Below are 19297 nucleotides of genomic sequence, written 5' to 3' on the forward strand. Positions count from 1 at the left end.
AAAACCTGACGACGTATTCAGAGCGCGCCAATGCCGGGCAAATGCAAACAGCATTTGGGTGTCCACGACCATAATTTATCCTTTTTGAGAAAATGATCCTTAGTTTATGTTAGTTGTGGAAACTGAAGGAGGAGACACTGCTGTGTGAGTGTTTTTCAGTGAGTGCCGGTGAGTGGCTGCGACTTTGTTTCGCTTTAAAGATAAAAGGCACGGTTTGCTGCTTGAGCGTTTGTAAAATTAAATTTTCTAGCCCTGTTTACATTTTAACGTGTTTATTATTTGGTCATATATATTTGTCATGCCAGTATGAAATTATTACACTCTTATTTTAACATTTTATTTTTACAGTAGTTATCTGAAACATTGAAGTTGACGCTTTACTTGCAATTAATATGCTTTTCATTTGCTTATATATATATATATATATATATATATATATATATATATATATATATATATATATATATATATAGTGTTTAAAATAACATTTTAAAAATTAATCTCAAAATATGAATACCATAGTTTTAGTGTTTTGTAATCGTGCTTTTTTCTAAGTGAAAGTTACACATTTTTGTAAAATGTGTCTGTAAACTGTCTGTGGGTGTTGTTTAATTCCATCCCTTCTGTCTGTCTTCATTTCCACTCCTCAGTAACCATGGCAACGGCCGCTAAGACCCCCCCAGGGACAGATCCCAAGCAGCTGGAGCGCACAGGGACCGTCCGAGAGATCGGATCACAAGCCGTGTGGTCGCTGTCCTCATGCAAGCCAGGTGTGTGTCTTATTAATCTCTGTTTTTGATCATCTGGTTTAATGCACCTTTAGTGTTCCTCTGTTTACGTATTAATTCATTCGTTCGGTTTCTGTGTGAAGGGTTCGGAGTCGACCAGCTGAGGGACGATAATCTGGAGACGTACTGGCAGTCCGACGGCTCTCAGCCACATCTAGTGAACATTCAGTTCAGGTAGAGACACCATGAGCCCCTCTATGAGCCGACTGACCCAATGAACTCATAAACACTGACAAATATTGTTCTATCATAACAAACCATACATCAGTGGAAAGCTTATTTATTCAGCTTATTTATTCATCAATTTAGAAAAATGGTTTGTGGTCCAGGGTCACAGATATTTTTACCTTAATTTAAATTTAAAGTCGTAGAAAAGTTCAAGGAAAAATCACGTAGTTTTATTTTTTGAATATATTTGTAGTATTTATAGAACACTAAAATATTTAACTTAGTTTCTGTGTCTGAATTATAGTTTTTATTCAGTTATAAGTTATTTCTAAAGGCCATGAAAATTCACTGATTAATAGATATATTTTTAAGTACTTTACTAAAGTACTACACAGGTTGTTTATGTGTACCTATGATTGATTATTATTAAACTTGGTTGTTATATCATATTTATAATAATAACCATATAATTAGTATATCGCCAGCACATGATGAACTAAATCTAGGGCTTACCTATTCTATTCTATTCTATTTTATAAAAAATCCTTGCTATGTGTTCTGTGCTAGACTAACTGATACTGTTGCTCTATCGTTGGTCTGATTGCTTGTACTGTTCTCCTCATTTGTAAGTCACTTTGTATAAAAGCATCTACTAAATGTAAATGTATTTGAATTAGACAATGTTTTGTCTCTGTTGTGTCCTGTTAGGAGGAAAACAACGGTTAAAATGCTGTGTATTTATGCTGATTATAAATCGGATGAGAGCTACACTCCCAGCAAGATCTCGGTTCGAGTTGGAAATAACTTCCACAACCTGCAGGAGATCCGGGTAATGACCTATGACCTATGAACTCAAATACTTGTGACATTTCACGGTCCATTACTTTTATGTAATGTATTTTATTTTAATATATAAAATATTTTATATCATATTTTAATATCTAGAACCATTAAAAATTTTTTTTAAAAATAAATAACAAATTCTTGTTTAATTTTATTTAGATTGTACTAAAATTATAATTGAAATAAGATTATTAAAACATTAGACATTAAAACTAAAACTAATAAAAACAAATTAGTTAAAAATGTACTTCATATTCTGTGTGTGTGTGTGTATATATATATATATATATATATATATATATATATATATATACAATTTTATATTATTTTAAGTCCTAAAAAAGTGGAAAATTATTATAATTTCAAGAAAAAAATCATGTAGGCTTATTTTTGGAATATATTTATAGTTTTTATAGTACACTAAAATATTTAACTTATTAAATGTTTAAAATTTTTGTGACTGAAATATTTTTTTAAATGTGACCCTGGACCACGAAGCAGTCTTAAGTCACTGGGGTATAGTTGTTGAAATAGCCAAAAGTAAATAAATAAATTGTATGGGTCAAAATTATAAAAAATAAATAAATTGTATGGGTCAAAATTATAAAAAATAAATAAATTGTATGGGTCAAAATGATACAATTTTCTTTCATGCCAAAAATCATTGGGATATTAATTAAAAATCATGTTCCATGAAGATATTAAGCAAATTTCCTAATGTAAATATATCAAAACTTAATTTTTAAATAGTAATATGCATTGCTAAGAATTCATCTGGGCAACTTTAAAGATGATTTTCTCAATATTTAGATTTTTTGCACCCTCAGATTCTAGATTCTCAAATAGTTGCATCCAAATATTGTTCTATCATAACAAACCATACATCAATGGAAGAACGTATTTATTCAGCTTTCAGATGATGTATAAATTGAAATTTCAAAGAAATTGACACTTAAGACAAAATGTTGTTGCTAATATTAAATGTCAATTTACTGATTCATTTGTTAAGAAATCATATAATAAGCAGAATATGCATTTCTACAAATTAAATCCTTTCATGGTGACGTGAGCATTGTTTGTGTGTGAGAGCAGCAGCTGGAGATGGTGGAGCCGAGCGGCTGGATTCACATCCCTCTGTTGGATCTGGTGAACAATCCCATCAGGACCTTCATGATCCAGATCGCCGTGTTGGCCAACCACCAGAACGGACGGGACACACACATGCGGCAGATCAAAGTCTACACGCCCGTGGAGGAGAGCTCCATCGGAAAATTCCCACGATGCACCACTGTAGACTTCATGATGTATCGCACCATCAGATGACCCCAGCTTTAATTTTTACCTTCTCGTAAGACTGTTCTAGAATTAAAAGCTTTCAGATGTTCTTAAATGTGTTTTGTAAAGAGAACAGTTCGAAGTTCAGTTTATGTAAATGCAAATCTACAGGAAATAAATGTTGTTTTTGTTTAAATTAAGAAATCATTTGTCTCTTGATGCTTTATTAAAGCAGGATGGATCGGTTTAGCTTACTTTATTCAGTTGTGTGTACAAATCACTTTAATTGCACGCTATTCTACACAACTTTGCAGAAACATGGACAGATTTTTATCAGGTTGCTACAAAGATCCCTTTTGAGGAATAACAAGTTTGTGAACTTAATGCCATACAGATACAGACATAAATATTCTTATTTAAACATCCAAACATATTCAACCAGGTGAGAATTAGAGATCTGATTTTATTATCATTATTATAATATATTTGGGTTAAAAAGGTATGATTTTTTATGTATAATATGTCAAGACTTGCATTTATTACTTGTAGTTCATTTTTAAGCACTTAAAATTTGGACAATTATTAGCATGTAAATATAAACAAGCACATTTAGATGATCCGTAATGTAAGAACATCCATCTGCCTTTATTATCCTTAGTAATTGAATAAAATGTTTTGGTTCAAAGTGTAAGACTTATAATGTTAAGATGTACTGTAGTACTTGTAGTTCACATAAAAATAAAATAAAATAAGCAAATCTATTAGATAAGGAATTGAGATAAAGTTTTATTATTGTAATTAATAAAATAATATTTTGGGGTAAAATTCTAGAATTTATAACAAGACTTAGGGCTAGGTTTTGACAAATTTTTAAAGATTCAATTCTATGATGCTCAATATGGCACTTCTTGCGTCCAGAACATTTTAATATGCATTCAAAAGTTTAGTCTGAGACCCTTAGTAGTTTGTAAATATCGACAAGCATAAAAAGACTGTGTTAGGTAAGGAATATAGATATTATAAATCTTATATATATAAGATTTATAATGTAAGATGTAGTACTTGTAGCTAACATTTTAACATTCAAACATGCATGAAAAAGTGTAGCTTGAGACAATTATTTGCATGTAAATATCGACAAGCATATAAAGACTGTATTAGTTAAGGAATATAGATCTCTTTTATTGGGATTAGTACTTGAATACCATTGCTGGGTTCAAAGTGTAGGAGTTATAATGTAAGATGTAGCTACTTGTAGTTTACATGTAAACAGTCAAACTGTTCAAGCCGGTAAGAAATGGATATCTAATCATACTATCATAATTAATGGAATAACACTTTTGGATTAAAAGTCTAGGATTTATAATGTATGATGTAGTACTTGTAGCTGACATTTTAATATTCAAACATGCATGAAAAAGTGTAGTTTGAGACACTTATTCGCATATAAGTATCGACAAGCATGTTTAGATAAGTTATCAGATAGGAAATATTGGACTGCTTTCATTATCATTATTAACATAATGTATAATGACATTACATTTTTGACCAAAAGAGCAGGATTTATAATGCACTTCTTGCATGAAGTACTTGTAGTTCACATTTAAACATTCAGATGTTTTGTTAGAGAAGCACAAAATTCAGCTTTGTTTAAGATTTGTATCTTCAATCTGTTTGTTTTACACATGCAGTGCCATTTTTTATTATCTACAAATTTGCTGCATTTTTATTTTATTTTATTTTTCGCCTTGTTTCTTTGCCTTTAAATGTCCCCATTTGTTGTTGTTGTTGTGTTTTTTTTTTTTTTTTTTGTTAGGCTTCACTAGTCAAGTCAACTAGACTTTTGAGTAATTGCAAACTTCATTCTCAAACTTGAATACAATATTTATAATATCTACAATATTTCTGTGTGTAAATCTCTGACAGAGACCCCTCCCTATCAGCCAATCACTGTTAATAAGCTTGCTGACGTCATCCGTACCAACGAGATCAACCCCGCCCACTCACTCTTAGCTTAAGACTTCACTCTTTTCCTCAGTACAAGTTTGTCTCAGCAGCTTTGTGAATAGGTTTTAAGAGAAAACTCTTAAAGATGTTTTTTTATTACTGCTAGGAGACCTCTTAGTGGTAATATAAAATGGTTTGTGAATACGGCCCTGATCAGTACACAGTTATCCACCAGGGGTCGCTGTTTAGTAAGATTAATGTACACTACAGGTTAAAAAAACAACAACTGGCCTACTTTGATTTCAGCATGCATTCCACTGATTTGAGCTTTTGCAAAATATTCCATGTAAATAAAACACAGGTCAAATCTTACAAAATGTATTGTTTCTTTGTATTAGTGATTTAATTATAAATCTAATCATGCCTGTTATGCAACTATACTGGCATGCCAATATTTTTAAACTATAAAAACAAACTAGAGTCTTTTTGTTGTAGACACCAATAATTTAAACGTGCATTCAAAAAATGTTGACATTTGGCTCAAAGGTATAGTTTTTATAGTCTAATATAGATGTCACATCTTGCATTTCTTCGTGCTTGTAGTTCTACTTGAACTTCCTACGAATGGTTAGAAAAGGTGCATGTTTGCATGTGTGTCTCTGTGCTGCTGGCTTCCTGTTTAGGCCTCGCTGTGGTTTGCATGATTCAAAGGCGTTGATGACGAAGTGTCAGAGAACAGAAAACTCAGTTTAGGTGGAGCTGAACGGTTACTATCAACCAAAGCAGACCGGACTGAAAGATGCGCACTTACCGTGTACTTCCACACTTATTTGGTGAGCTACTTTACTCTACTCTACTTTTTTTTTTTGGACTAGATTTTGAGCAAAGCTTGTGTGAACTAATATTAAACAATATTTATCCTGTCTGAAAATTCAAATCTGGAAAAACAAACAAAAAAACAGCATCTATTAAAACTTTAAATCTGTTAGATAGAAAAATACAATAACATTTTTGTTTGTTTGTTGTATTTATTGACTTTGTGCATTTAATTTTTTTTTTATATCTTCCTATACATACTGTGACTGTCTTTTCCCATAAAATCTCTTTAAAACCAGTTGTTTGCCCTTGATAGCAATGAGATTAAATATAGAGTAAACGCTGCTCAAGTGTTTCTCTTGTGAGAAAATAAAAATCACATCTCTTCAAAATCCCAACAATGTGCTCATATATTTGCAATCTGGAGGCAGATATGTGAGATATGAATTCAATATGAAAGATTTTTCATCAAATTCTGTTGAATGATATTTGCATTCATTTTATTGCTCTATAATCTTATTCGTCTATCATTTGTGTCTGTTTTTATTTTTCCTCACGGTTGTTGAAATGTCATAAATGCTGAATTTAACACATATATAGGCATACTTTATTTTAAAGTCTAATTCTTATTAATAACTACGACATTTCCTCAATAAACTCCTAATTAGCTGCTTATTAATGTTTAAAGGGTAGTTGTTGAGTTAAGGTATTGAGTAGGTTTGTATGCTTATGCAAAGTAAGGCATTAAAAGGATCATATGATGTTTTTTTTAAGTGTCATTATTTTGTGTATTTTGGTGTATATGTGTATTTATTTGGTGCTTTTATGTAAAAAAATATATATATTTAAAAAAATACTGTACATTATTGTAGGTCCTCTATGCCCTGCATAGTGCTTTTGCTTGGCGGCATTATGCAAATATTTCCACATAGTGATGTATATATGTGGGGGCGTGTTTAAACAAGGAGTTTTTTGGGGCGTGGCAGAATATCTCTTTGGATTTGAGACTTTAGTCTTTGCAACTTTACAGATCTTCTTTATGCACCAAGAGCTTGTAACCTCAGAAAGGAAACATTTTAATCGTCATCATATGACCCCTTTAATGCATACTGTTTCTTTTGTTGTTAATGCTTTGCCCTGTTTTATTACATTTTCAGTTGCTCTTCTCTTCTGTGATTATGGGATGTTCTCCACGCCATCACCATCTCCTTCAGGGATGCCCACTAATGCAGTATTAAACATATCTGACTCTAACACTACTGTGACGACAACTAAATCTATAACAGTTGGGAATGGCTCGAGCACGGTAGAATCTGGCTCAGGGAGAAATCAGCCAAATGATTTCAATGGTACGACTGAGAGCAGTAGAGAACATTCTGTCACTGAATCTCAAAGGGTTAACGGAAGCACCAGCGCAGCGATCTCCTCAACAGCACGTCCAGAGAGCACCACACATGACGTGAAGCACCATACTACTCCAGAGAAAAAAGGTTGGAGGATTTCTAATGATCTGTTCGGTGCTTCTGGGCAATGGAGGCTGTTGTCTCTTTAAAACTTTCGATTGTGGTTCTAGATAGTGGTTTGAAGGGCTCATATTGACATCATCAAATTTTTCTATTATATTAGGTTCTTTTATTTATTGAGAATTCAAAAATGACTTGCTTTCGGCTTCCTGACATTAAACTGATGAACACACATTTGTGCAACTGGTCCAAAGTTTAGAAAAATGAAGAGTTTTAAGAAGTCTCTTCTACTCACAGAGGCTTCATTTATTTGATCAAAAATACAGGAAAAACTGTGAAATTGTGAAATATTATAATTATTTAAAATAACTGTTTTCTATATGAATATATTGTAAAGTGTAATTTATTTCTGTGATGCTCCGCTGTATTTCCAGCATCATTACTCCAGTCTTCAGTGTCACATGATCTTCAGAAATCAGTATAATATGATGATTCTGATTATTATCAATGATGAAAACAGTTGTGCTGCACAATATTTTTGAGGAAACAGTGATGCATTTTATGTTCCACTTTTGATCAATTAAATGTGTCCTTGCTTAATAAAAGTTTTAATTTCTTGATGCTGAATTAACACTGGAGTAATGATGCTGAAAATTCAGTTTTGATCACAGCAATAAATCGAAAAAGACTCACATAGAATATTCAAACTGTTATAATATTGTGAGTTTTTATATCATCATGATCAAATAAATGCAGCCTAGCGCAGAAGAAACAGTTCAATGAGATTTTACATTATACTTTTAATCCAGTATGTACAAAAAAAACACTATAAATAATAAAAAGACAGTTTTTTTTGCAAAAAAAAAATAATTTAAAATGCATACTGTAGTAGCTCAAACACGAGATGTTTCTGGAAGGTGAGGAAATGGCGATCTGGGTGAAGGGCTTGCAGAGCGGAGATCTGAGCGGTTAAAGTGTGAGTGTGTGCGAGTGTCAGCGTGTGTCTCGCTTTCTGAACACTGACTTACCACAGCAGCCAAATCTCTCTCTCTCTCTCTCTCTCTCTCTCTCTCTCTCTCTTCTAAGGAATTTGTGTGTAACAGCAGCATGTTTGTAGACTCACACCAAAAAAAATCATTTCTTCATAACTGCATGCTCTCAAAAGCAGATGTTTCTTATCATTGTTGCTGTTTCTCAGTGTATCTATAGTTCATTCTTCTGGGGTGTTTGTTGTAATGTGGTCGTTGCTTTGTTTCAGATTCAACAACGGGTACAGGAGGTGAGCTTGACTCTGCACAACACAGCATCTGCTTTGACTGTGGAAGATGAGAAAGATGCTGTCTTCCTGCCTTACCAGGCTTCATTTGTTAGATCACAGTAAACACAACAGCATTTATTTGAAGTAGAAATCTTTTGTGACGGTACAAATGTTCTGACTGTCACTTAAGATCAATTTAAAGCATCCATGCTAAATAAAACTATTAATTTCTTAAGAATAAAATTATTATCACAAACTTTTGAATGCATCACAGCTGTTTTAACATATTAAGCTGTTGTAATGTGATCGTTGCTCTGTTACAGGAATGAAAGCAGAAGGTGAGCTTTACTCTCTACACAACACAGCATCTGCTTTATTTGTGGAAGATGAGAAACATCTTTTCTTCCTTCCTTACCAGGCTTCATTTATTTGATCAAAAATCAGTGGTGGACAGTAACAGAGTGGCTTTTATAAATTTTTCAAGTATCTGTATTTTACTAGAGTAGCCTAGTTTTATTTTGAGTAACTTTTACTACATCCCAAAGCATAAAATCGTACTTTTAACCCTACATTTCCTAAAACGTATTGTGTTAGGAAAGTGTCCGATTAAAGAGCAGGTCATATGAGTTTTGAAAAATATCTCTTTTGCAGTTACAAAGCTATCCCTAAATAAAAACAATCTGCAAAGTTCTCAATCAAAAAAGTGCATGATTAATAAAGATACTGTCACTCAAAAGAGAGAGTCGACTCAATGAGTCATTATATTTTCGAATCTTTTGCCCGTTACCGGGATACGTCACTGGGTAACACATTTGCATAATCCCGCCTGTCTATGAAATACGAACAGAGTCTGACCCGCCCACAAACACTTTACACTATTAGTGTGTTTACATCATGCTGAGATAAAGATACCACAGAAATACAATTCAATCCTTTTGTTGTATGCATGTAATTTAAGAAGTACTGGTTTTCTAATCTTGGCTTTTATCTTCATTGGTTTCTAATCTTGTTAATATGGACTAACAAACTCTCCTAACCACAACCTGTAAAGTTAAATAGTAGGCTGCGATTTATACGTTATGTGTATATTTTCAATTAGGTTTTTGTGCTAATATGTGATGTACAGGCCTACCTAGTGCAGCTTTTAAGTTTCCAGTTAAAGCATATTACTGTTTTAGTAGTTCTGATAATTCGCTGTGAACCCACAATTTCCCAAGAATGTGTCGATTATTGTAGACTGATGTTGTTTGAATTCCAGCTGACCAATCAGAGCAGAGTATGCTTATGGAAGGGAGGGGTTTGTTTGTATCGTTCATCAGCTGAAAAAAAAATCGTTTTGAAAATTATTCCAACAATACCGTTTCTCTATGCCTTTATCGTTATAGTTGTAGTGTGGACTCTGCTATTCTTTAATATTGAGAACGATTTTTAGAACTATAGCTTTATCGTTATCTTTATAGTTATTGTGCTTGGTGTGAACGGGCCTTTACTCGACTACTCGTGGTTCATGGTATTGTAAATGAAAACATATTAACATGATTACCATATATATATATTTTTTTTATCAATAAACGCTTATTAATGTATAGCCTTATGCAACAATTACATGTGTAAATTTTAAAAACTTTATAATTATGACATTACTGTCAGGTTTAGGCAAGGGAGGAACTCAGGTGCAGACAGGGATTCTCAAACAAAGGGTTTATTACAAAAAGGGGAAACAAAAACCCACGAGGGGGAAAACACGGAGCAAGGTAAAGACTAAATAACTAAAACAGGACTGGACTGACAAGATAAACAAGGACTCTAAATACTAACTATAAACAAACACTCACGGTAATACAAACACTTCTTAAGGAACAATCACAGAGTGGAACAATCACAGGTACAGGTACAATGAACCGACGCAAGACAGAGCACACTAGGAGATCTAAATAGGGGGAACAATCAAGACACGACAGGTGGCACAGATGGGACAATCAAGACACGACTAGGTTAACAAGGGGGGCGGGGCAAGGGAACGAGACAACAAGCACATGGCCCAAAGACAAGGCCATGCGCTTGTACACAAAACATGGGTCTGTCATGATCCTGCCTCAAGACTAGGAAAAATCAAGGACACGAGGGCAGAATCATGACAGAACCCCTCCCTTAAGGAGCGGCTTCCAGACGCTCCTCAAGGGAACATCAAACACGGGACACGACTGACATGACAGACTGGGACACAGACACAAACCAACAGGACATGACAAATAATAACAATGGCAAACATGAATACACAACGGCAGGGTTAGGGTGACAAATCAAAAAAAACAAACAGGGAAGGGGAGGGGCGGGACCACAAAGTTCATGGGGGACAGACCAGGGCGGGTGGGAGGGGTAGGAATCTTAGGAGGGTAGGACGAAGGCTGACGACGGGGGGTACGGGCAGGTCTGGGTGGTGAGGGGCGGGGAGGGGTCTCGGGACTACTGACGGGGGACATGACAGGAGCAGACAAGGGACGCGGGGCAACAACATCTACTGGACACGGGGCAACATCTACTGGACACGGGGGGGCAACATCTACTGGACACGGGGGGACAACATCTACTGGACACGGGGGGACAACATCTACTGGACACGGGGCCACATCAACGGGACACATCAACAGGACACGGGGACACATCAACAGGACACGGGGAGACAACGGCTGGACACTTAGGACTTCTGGGGACAGGGTCAGGGGACAAGACAGGACTGACGGGACTTCTAGGATTTGGACAAGACGGGACAAATAATCAGAAAAGGCTTTAGCAGCCAGGACAATTGGCATCTCCTTACGAGATGAGACAGACTGTACAAGAGTCTTTGCTGCAAAGTCGGCCGCGGCTCTCTCCTCCGCTCTCACGACTGCAGCTCTCTTCTTTGCCGGCTCGGGCACGCTCACTGCTGCTGGCTCGGGCACGCCAGCGCTCACCGCTGCTGGCACGGGCACGCCAGCGCTCACCGCTGCTGGCACGGGCACGCCAGCGCTCTCCGCTGCTGGCACGGGCACGCCAGCGCTCTCCGCTGCTGGCACGGGAGGAGGCAGGGTCACAGGACCGGCAGGCCCCCTCCTCCTCCTCTTCCTCCTTGGGCGCGGTGCAGAGGCCACAGCTGGGTCAGAGGCGGGTTGGGGGAGTTTGGTCTCGGGCAGGGCAGTCTCGGACGCCGAAGACTCAGAAGTAGACTCCCATGAAAACCGTCTCCCTCGTTTCATGGGGAGACTGCTGGCTGTGGAGGGCACCTCAGGACTCTGGGAGGGGCTTGCCTGATCCCCCAGGGTTGCCACGGCCAGGACACGACCCTCTGGGACCGTGGGCAGCTGGGTAGGTGGGGACCTCTGGGGCTCCTCCTCTCGCCCGCTCGCTCCGGAACGACCTCCCCTGGTCCCCCGGAACACCACAAGGCGAGAGCCCTCAAAACAATCTCGCTGGCTGGCTGATGCCATCCAGCATTGCCTCCTGTCTGCTGAGTTCCTTTGTGGTCGGTTCATTCTGACAGGTATTGGTAAGGGAGGAACTCAGGTGCAGACAGGGATTCTCAAACAAAGGGTTTATTACAAAAAGGGGAAACAAAAACCCACGAGGGGGAAAACACGGAGCAAGGTAAAGACTAAATAACTAAAACAGGACTGGACTGACAAGATAAACAAGGACTCTAAATACTAACTATAAACAAACACTCACGGTAATACAAACACTTCTTAAGGAACAATCACAGAGTGGAACAATCACAGGTACAGGTACAATGAACCGACGCAAGACAGAGCACACTAGGAGATCTAAATAGGGGGAACAATCAAGACACGACAGGTGGCACAGATGGGACAATCAAGACACGACTAGGTTAACAAGGGGGGCGGGGCAAGGGAACGAGACAACAAGCACATGGCCCAAAGACAAGGCCATGCGCTTGTACACAAAACATGGGTCTGTCATGATCCTGCCTCAAGACTAGGAAAAATCAAGGACACGAGGGCAGAATCATGACAATTACATATTAAAATTTTCATGTAACAGCCAGTATTTGTGTTTGTAACAATCACAACATTTATTCGGATACAATGTTGTACAGTTACTTGATAAGACCGTTATTACTTTTTTATATTTTTTTCCGTAGTTATCACTGAACAAGTGTGTCGTGTTAAACTAAAATAATTATTAATTTCTAAAATAATATTTATCATGCAAGCAGAGAGATGTCATGACAAGCGTTAAGTGATCACCTGAACACGACTGAATCAATTCAATGCACACATTTTCATAACGCAGAACTCTTTAAACGAGTCTATAATGTTTAGTGAACATCACTAAATGATTTGCGTAGCTTAAGATTTAAATAATTGCCTGAACTCTCGAATTGATTCAAATGATTTGCGATCCCCAAACTTACTCAAATGATTCGCGATCCTGCTACGATCTCCAAACTGACTGAAATGATTCGCGATCCCGCTCCGACTCAAATGATTCGCTAACCCGCTCCGAACTCCCGAACTGATTCAAATGATTTGCGATCCCCAAACTGACTCAAATGATTCGCCAACCCGCTCCGAACTCCCGAACTAACTCAAATGATTCGCTAACCCGCTCCGAACTCCCGAACTGATTCAAATGATATGCGATCCCCAAACTGACTCAAATGATTCGCCAACCCCGCTCCGAACTCCCGAACCAACTCAAATGATTCGCGATCCCCAAACTGACTCAAATGATCCGCGAAGCCGCTTCGAACTCTCGAACTGATTCAAATGATTCGTGGTCCCCAAACTGGGGGGAAAATATCAATATTTCCATTCCGAAATGCTTTCCACGTCGAAACATCCACGAACATAACCAGCTGAGCAGATCCAATCACACTGTCTCACTATTTGATTGCTCTAGTCTTTATCCACCCATCATCATCATCCACCAATCAGAACACAGGAGAACTCTTTGACCACAGCTGCTGTGCTTCAAAAGCAGCTCAACACTGGTTTTCTCTGAGGTGGTCGGATCACATCAGATTGTGGTTAATCTTGCATATCGACTTATATCTACTCTTCCTCTCCCTGCAGTTTGGTAATATAAAGATTCCTCCTTTGAACTCCCACCTCTTCTGTGGGTTTTATTGTTCTGGGTCTGAATTTGGGCTCCTGGGGTCTCAAAAAAGAAACATTTTCAATCTCCAAGGTGAACGTTATGACAACACACTTTTAGTAAAAAGGGTTCATTTGGGTTCTATAGGGTTGTTTACTCAACTCCAAAGAACCTTTTGTGCTAAAAAGGTTCTATAATGACAAGAAAGGCTATTATTTCTTTAGGCCATTATTCATTCATATATTACATTATTCTGCAACATTTTGTATTTGTAATTAAATTATTGTTTGTAGTAACTTAATATCACATTTTAATCATGCAGATTTTTGGAGAAAAACTGAAATGGGACTCTTTGTGTGATATTGATTAACTACATAAAATGATATAAATATATACATTTTCTAACCCCCATATCTTGAATTTTGTGATCATTCATAAATGCATTTGAATACACCGAATAATTCAGTGAAAGAACGCACTCAAAATGCACATGCGCACTAGTATGACTTCATCATGTAACTTTACATTAGTCTAGATGCGTGCACTTTTTAGGCACGATTTGTTTAGTTTTTGAATATACTATATGCTCTTTAATGAATGAACCGATTCTTTTCAATGAACCGTTTAAATCGGTTCGCTAATCGCACCATACGATTCATTGCAGCGGTTCTCGAGTCGACAACTAACTGATTCGAATGAACCGTTTAGTGCGAGTCTCCAGTGAACTGAATATTTGAGAGTGTGTGAGCGCGCGCGGGACTGAATCTGCTAAAAGTTACAAATGTTGAATTTTAGGATTAATTATTGTAACTCAAAATCATATAGGTCAAAACTGTCATTAGTTTTAGTCCAAAAAGTCCAAAAGTAACCTATATGAAATTGGTAAATAAATATATCTATCAGCACCTTTTATTTAAGTACATAGAAAATACTGGAGTAATATTTTATTATAGCCTGCATATCTGTACTTTTACTCAAGTACTTGATTTGTGTACTTCGTCCACCACTGTCAAAAATACATTAAAAACAACAGCATTTATTTGAAATGCAATAGTTTCTGTAACATAATAAATGTCTATACTGTCAGTTTTGTTCAATGTAATGCATTCTTGATTATATAATAATAAATGATAATATAGTTATTATGCAAAACTTGGTATTGTATCACTACAACAAAACATTAATCAGTTTTAACATATTAAGTTGCTGTCATTTCTCTGTTTCAGATTCAACAGTAACAGGAGGTGAGCTTGACTCTGCACAACACAGGCTTCATTTATTTGATTAAAAATACATTAAAAACAACAGCGTTTATTTGAAAGGAAATAGTTTCCGTAACATTATACATTTCTTCACTGTCACCTGTGATCGAATGACGACTTCAATGACTGTCACTTGATCAGACTATTCATTAATTAACCCATTAAACCATTTAATTATAAACTGAGAACCACTACAACAGATCTCTGTGTGTTTTTGACAGGTGTCATCATTTTGGTCCTCTTCTTGCTCATGATTGGTTCCCTGCTTGGCCTTTTGTATTATTTGAGAAAGAAAACAAGGGTAAGATTTGATACGTTGTTTAAATTTGTACAATTATGATCTGTGACAAACCCTAGTGTACGCTGTCTTCTGACTAGAATCACCTTCTTACCATAAGTAGGGAAATTGAGTACATTTCCTTCATTTAAATTAATTTTATTGATATTGAATCAATTAAATCACACATCAAAGAGTGCCACGGTGTCATTTACTGGCATTTTGAATTCTTACCATTTTCGAATTTAATCCTGTATTGCATTTTATTAAATAAAAAATGTATGAATAAAATTGAACAAAAATAGTTTATTTTAATATTGTTTACTATTTTTTTATAATTGATTCACTAAACGACTTCATTTAAATAGGGTCACACTATAATTTAGAAAATTATTTTGTTGTTTTGAAATTCTAATTTTTTTTATTTTTATTAATAAATGAATTTAAATTTAACTAATAGAAAATGTAACAAATTTTAATTTATCTTTTTTTTCATTTATTTACCCACCTACATTTCACGAGCTTTAAATACTCTTTAGGTAATATGAATTATTATTATTATTATTATTATTATTATTGAATTGCTTAAATCACTAACATCAAAGAGGATAACACTGTCATTTAATCTATAAATAAAAACAATATTACAAAAATAGTGTATTTCTATTGATTCACTAACCCACTTCAATTAAATAGGCTCACACTATAATTTCTTGTTTTGAAATTCTATTTTTATCAAATAAAAATGTTAATAGATCAATTATAATTTAACTGAAAATGTAACTAATTTTAATTTATCAAATTATTTTTTTTTCATTTATTTATCCACCTACTTTTCTCATGCTTTAAATACTCTTTAGTCATTTCTTGCAGTTTTCGTACAATTTGCTTTTTTTTTTTTACTGTATCCTGTATCGCACTATATAAAATAAAACATTTAATTAAATTATGAAATGAAACAACATTTAACATACTTGCATGTATATTTCTTTGGGGGGGCTTTTGCATACTCTCTCTCTCTCTCACACACACACACACACACACACACACACACACACTTAGTCTAATGTGATCTACTGTATTCTAATTTCATCATTCCTGCATTGTGATTGTAGAGTTACTCATTTGATCTGACTCGTGTGGACGTAGCTGCCAATGATTACGTTGACACCCCGCTCAGAAACGACCAACAAGGCATAAGCTATGAACAAACTAACAAAGGCAAGTGTGAATGTGAATGTCTGATCAGAAACCTGTAAATCTACCTGTAGGTTTTGATTAATCTCTCGCTATGTCTTCCTGCTCAGATCTGTCTGTGTGTGCGGACTACGTACAAGAGGACAAGTCAGAGGAGAAGACTGATCCCAAAGCAAATGGGTCTTGTGGAGAGAAAACTGAAGAAGCATCCACTAATGACAACGGTAAAGCATTTTCCAAACAGTAGCATTTTTACATCTGTCATTATAAGCAAGCTCTCAAATAGCTTTATAACTGAAAGCCTTCTCTTGATGGTTGCTGTCTTCACTGAGAGGGAAATGAATGAGATGTAAAAGCTCACTTTGTTGTGTTCAGTATTGGTGATGATCTTCCCGTCTGTTATCTTAAAGATTATCAGAATGTTCCAGAAGAAAATAGTTTCTCTTCAAACTCGAGCTTGTCTCCACCAATGAAGGACGAGGATTTTAACCTGTGCCTGAATCTGCTCGGAGGCGAATCTGATTTAAACGATTTGACCGAAGCTGAAGCCACCGATACGACGCAAAACGAAAACAACAATAATTTCAGCAATGCCGGTCAGTAGAACCAAAAGAAAGTAATTGTAGAATGATTTTTGGTCTATGCATGTGTGATGTTGTGAGTTTACAGTGTCACTTTGTGTTTATGTGTGTATTACAGGGCAGGGAGCAGCAGAAGATATCTTCACTGAAATCAGTCTAGATGAGCCAAACTAACATGCATAGTGTGTGTTTCCAATGCAGCAGTCAAGATCTCCGGTGTCTGGTGTCTAGATTCAAACTAAATCTGTTCAAGATGCCTTGATCCGGACTCTATGAGTGCAAAAGCATCCTTCAAGTTCTGTTCATCTACTGTTAAAGGAGACTGTATACTGTACATAAAAAAATAACATTGAATCATTGGTTGAAGTTTATGTAAAAAATCTAATGCTTTATAAAATAATTTGTGGCTATATTAAAGTTAATAAAATAGACCGCTGTTATCCTCAACCATCTCCTATATTGGTCAATAAACAGTAATCCCATAACCAGTGTTTTTGGGTCATGCATTGCAAGTATAGCAAGCTATTAATATGATTACTTTTTCAAGAACTGCCAAAGTAATGCATTACATTTAAGTTACAAAAAAAAAAAAAGTATATGAGTTAGTTTACTCATCTCACCTGCACAAAAACAGATTCAGTATTCCTCAAAATGAACAAAAACAGAGAAAAGCAGAATATTACACAACTCTGCAATGATTAAATGTCAACACAAATATCCTTTATGTATTTAATAATACATGTTTTCATGCTATTGTTGATCAAGCAGACTGATGGTGATGCACAGAGGAGGACTGTTGAATAAAATCATTATTTTATGCTTCATAAAATTCATAAAAGCTTCATAAAATTACAGTTGAACCACTGAAGTCACATGGATTATTTTACCAATGTCCTACGTTTCTGGGTTTGGGAACGTTACAGTTGTGTAATTGTCTACGCAAAGGTCAGAAAGCTCTCAGATTTCATCAAAAATATCTTAATTTATGTTTTTAAGATGAACGAGGGTTTTACAGGTTTGTAACGACATGAGGGCAGTGCTTTAAGTGGGCCGGTACGCACATGTACTCAGTACCGCCACTACCAAATATAGCTCTTGAGCGTACCGCCACCTCTCCGTGCGCCCAGAACGTGCTTTTAGCGTACCGATACGCTCATTTGGACATCTGTTTTAATAGAGGTTTTAATCCTTTCCCTTCGCTGCCGCTTTTCAGAGCACCCTTCACAATGCACGCTTCCTAATTCTTCCTAGTTCGGAGTATGGAGCGTGAAGCATTTGAACCAGTTTGGGAGTTCGGAGCGGGATAACGAATCATTTGAGTCAGTTCGGGAGTTCGGAGCGGGTTCGCGAATCATTTGAGTCAGTTTGGGGATCGCGAATCATTTGAATCAGTTCTGGAGTTCGGAGCGGCTTCGCGGATCATTTGAATCAATTCGAGAGTTCGGAGCGGGTTCTCGAATCATTTAAGTCAGTTTAGGAGTTCGGAGCGGGATCGCGATTCATTTGAGTCAGTTTGGGGATCGCAAATCATTTGAATCACTTCGGGAGTTCTGAGCGGCATCGCTGATCATTTGAATCAATTCGAGAGTTCGGAGCCGGTTCGCGAATCATTTGAGTCAGTTTAGGAGTTCGGAGCGGGATCGCGATTCATTTGAGTCAGTTTGGGGATCGCAAATCATTTGAATCACTTCGGGAGTTCTGAGCGGCATCGCGGATCATTTGAATCAATTCGAGAGTTCGGAGCGGGTTCGCGAATCATTTGAGTCAGTTTAGGAGTTCGGAGCGGGATCGCGATTCATTTGAGTCAATTTGAGGATCGCAAATCATTTGAATCACTTCGGGAGTTCGGAAGGGCTTCGCGGATCATTTGAATCAATTCGAAAGTTCGGAGCGGGTTCGCGAAACATTTGAGTCAGTTAGGGGAACGCTAATCATTTCAATCAGTTCAGGAGTTCGTATCCACAAACTAATAAAAGGATTTATTATTAAGGTTGCCTGTTTACTGCTGTATATAAAACCCCTTCAATATAGTTGTTGTTACCTCAGGGGATGAGGGGAGACATCAAAAAGGCCACTTAAAGCACTGAGGACACCGGCACCTCTTTTAGGCCACTTAAAGCACTGCATGAGGGTGAGTTAATTAATTACAGAATATTCATTTTTGGGTGAACTTTCCGTTGAAAGCGCATATCGCGAATCATTTGATTTAGATTTGAACAGGTTTGCGAATCATTTCTTGAGTCGAGTCATTTGTGATGCATGCTCCAAAAACTCAATCTGAAATGATTGTATCATTATTCAGATCAGGACTTCGAAGCAACGGAT

The 19297-nt window shown here is 36.5% G+C and overlaps 2 protein-coding genes across 2 annotated transcripts; both read left to right on the forward strand.

Annotated features, from left to right (window-relative positions):
• The first annotated feature begins 10 nt into the window (after nt 1–10).
• LOC113041221 (anaphase-promoting complex subunit 10-like) lies at nt 11–3278 on the forward strand. The gene is made up of 5 exons (XM_026199636.1): nt 11–168; nt 651–770; nt 872–962; nt 1665–1785; nt 2892–3278. The coding sequence occupies exons 2-5, from the start codon at nt 656–658 to the stop codon at nt 3120–3122; spliced, it is 558 nt and encodes a 185-aa protein (XP_026055421.1). The 5' UTR covers nt 11–168; nt 651–655; the 3' UTR covers nt 3123–3278.
• A 2470-nt stretch (nt 3279–5748) lies between these two features.
• On the forward strand, nt 5749–17457 carry LOC113041222 (uncharacterized). The gene is made up of 10 exons (XM_026199637.1): nt 5749–5854; nt 6995–7327; nt 8559–8579; nt 8882–8896; nt 14882–14899; nt 15139–15218; nt 16310–16415; nt 16502–16615; nt 16802–16987; nt 17091–17457. The coding sequence occupies exons 1-10, from the start codon at nt 5821–5823 to the stop codon at nt 17144–17146; spliced, it is 963 nt and encodes a 320-aa protein (XP_026055422.1). The 5' UTR covers nt 5749–5820; the 3' UTR covers nt 17147–17457.
• Nucleotides 17458–19297: the final 1840 nt, after the last annotated feature.

The sequence above is a fragment of the Carassius auratus genome, chromosome 23 (assembly GCF_003368295.1).
Source record: "Carassius auratus strain Wakin chromosome 23, ASM336829v1, whole genome shotgun sequence".
Classification (NCBI taxonomy): Eukaryota; Metazoa; Chordata; class Actinopteri; order Cypriniformes; family Cyprinidae; genus Carassius; species Carassius auratus.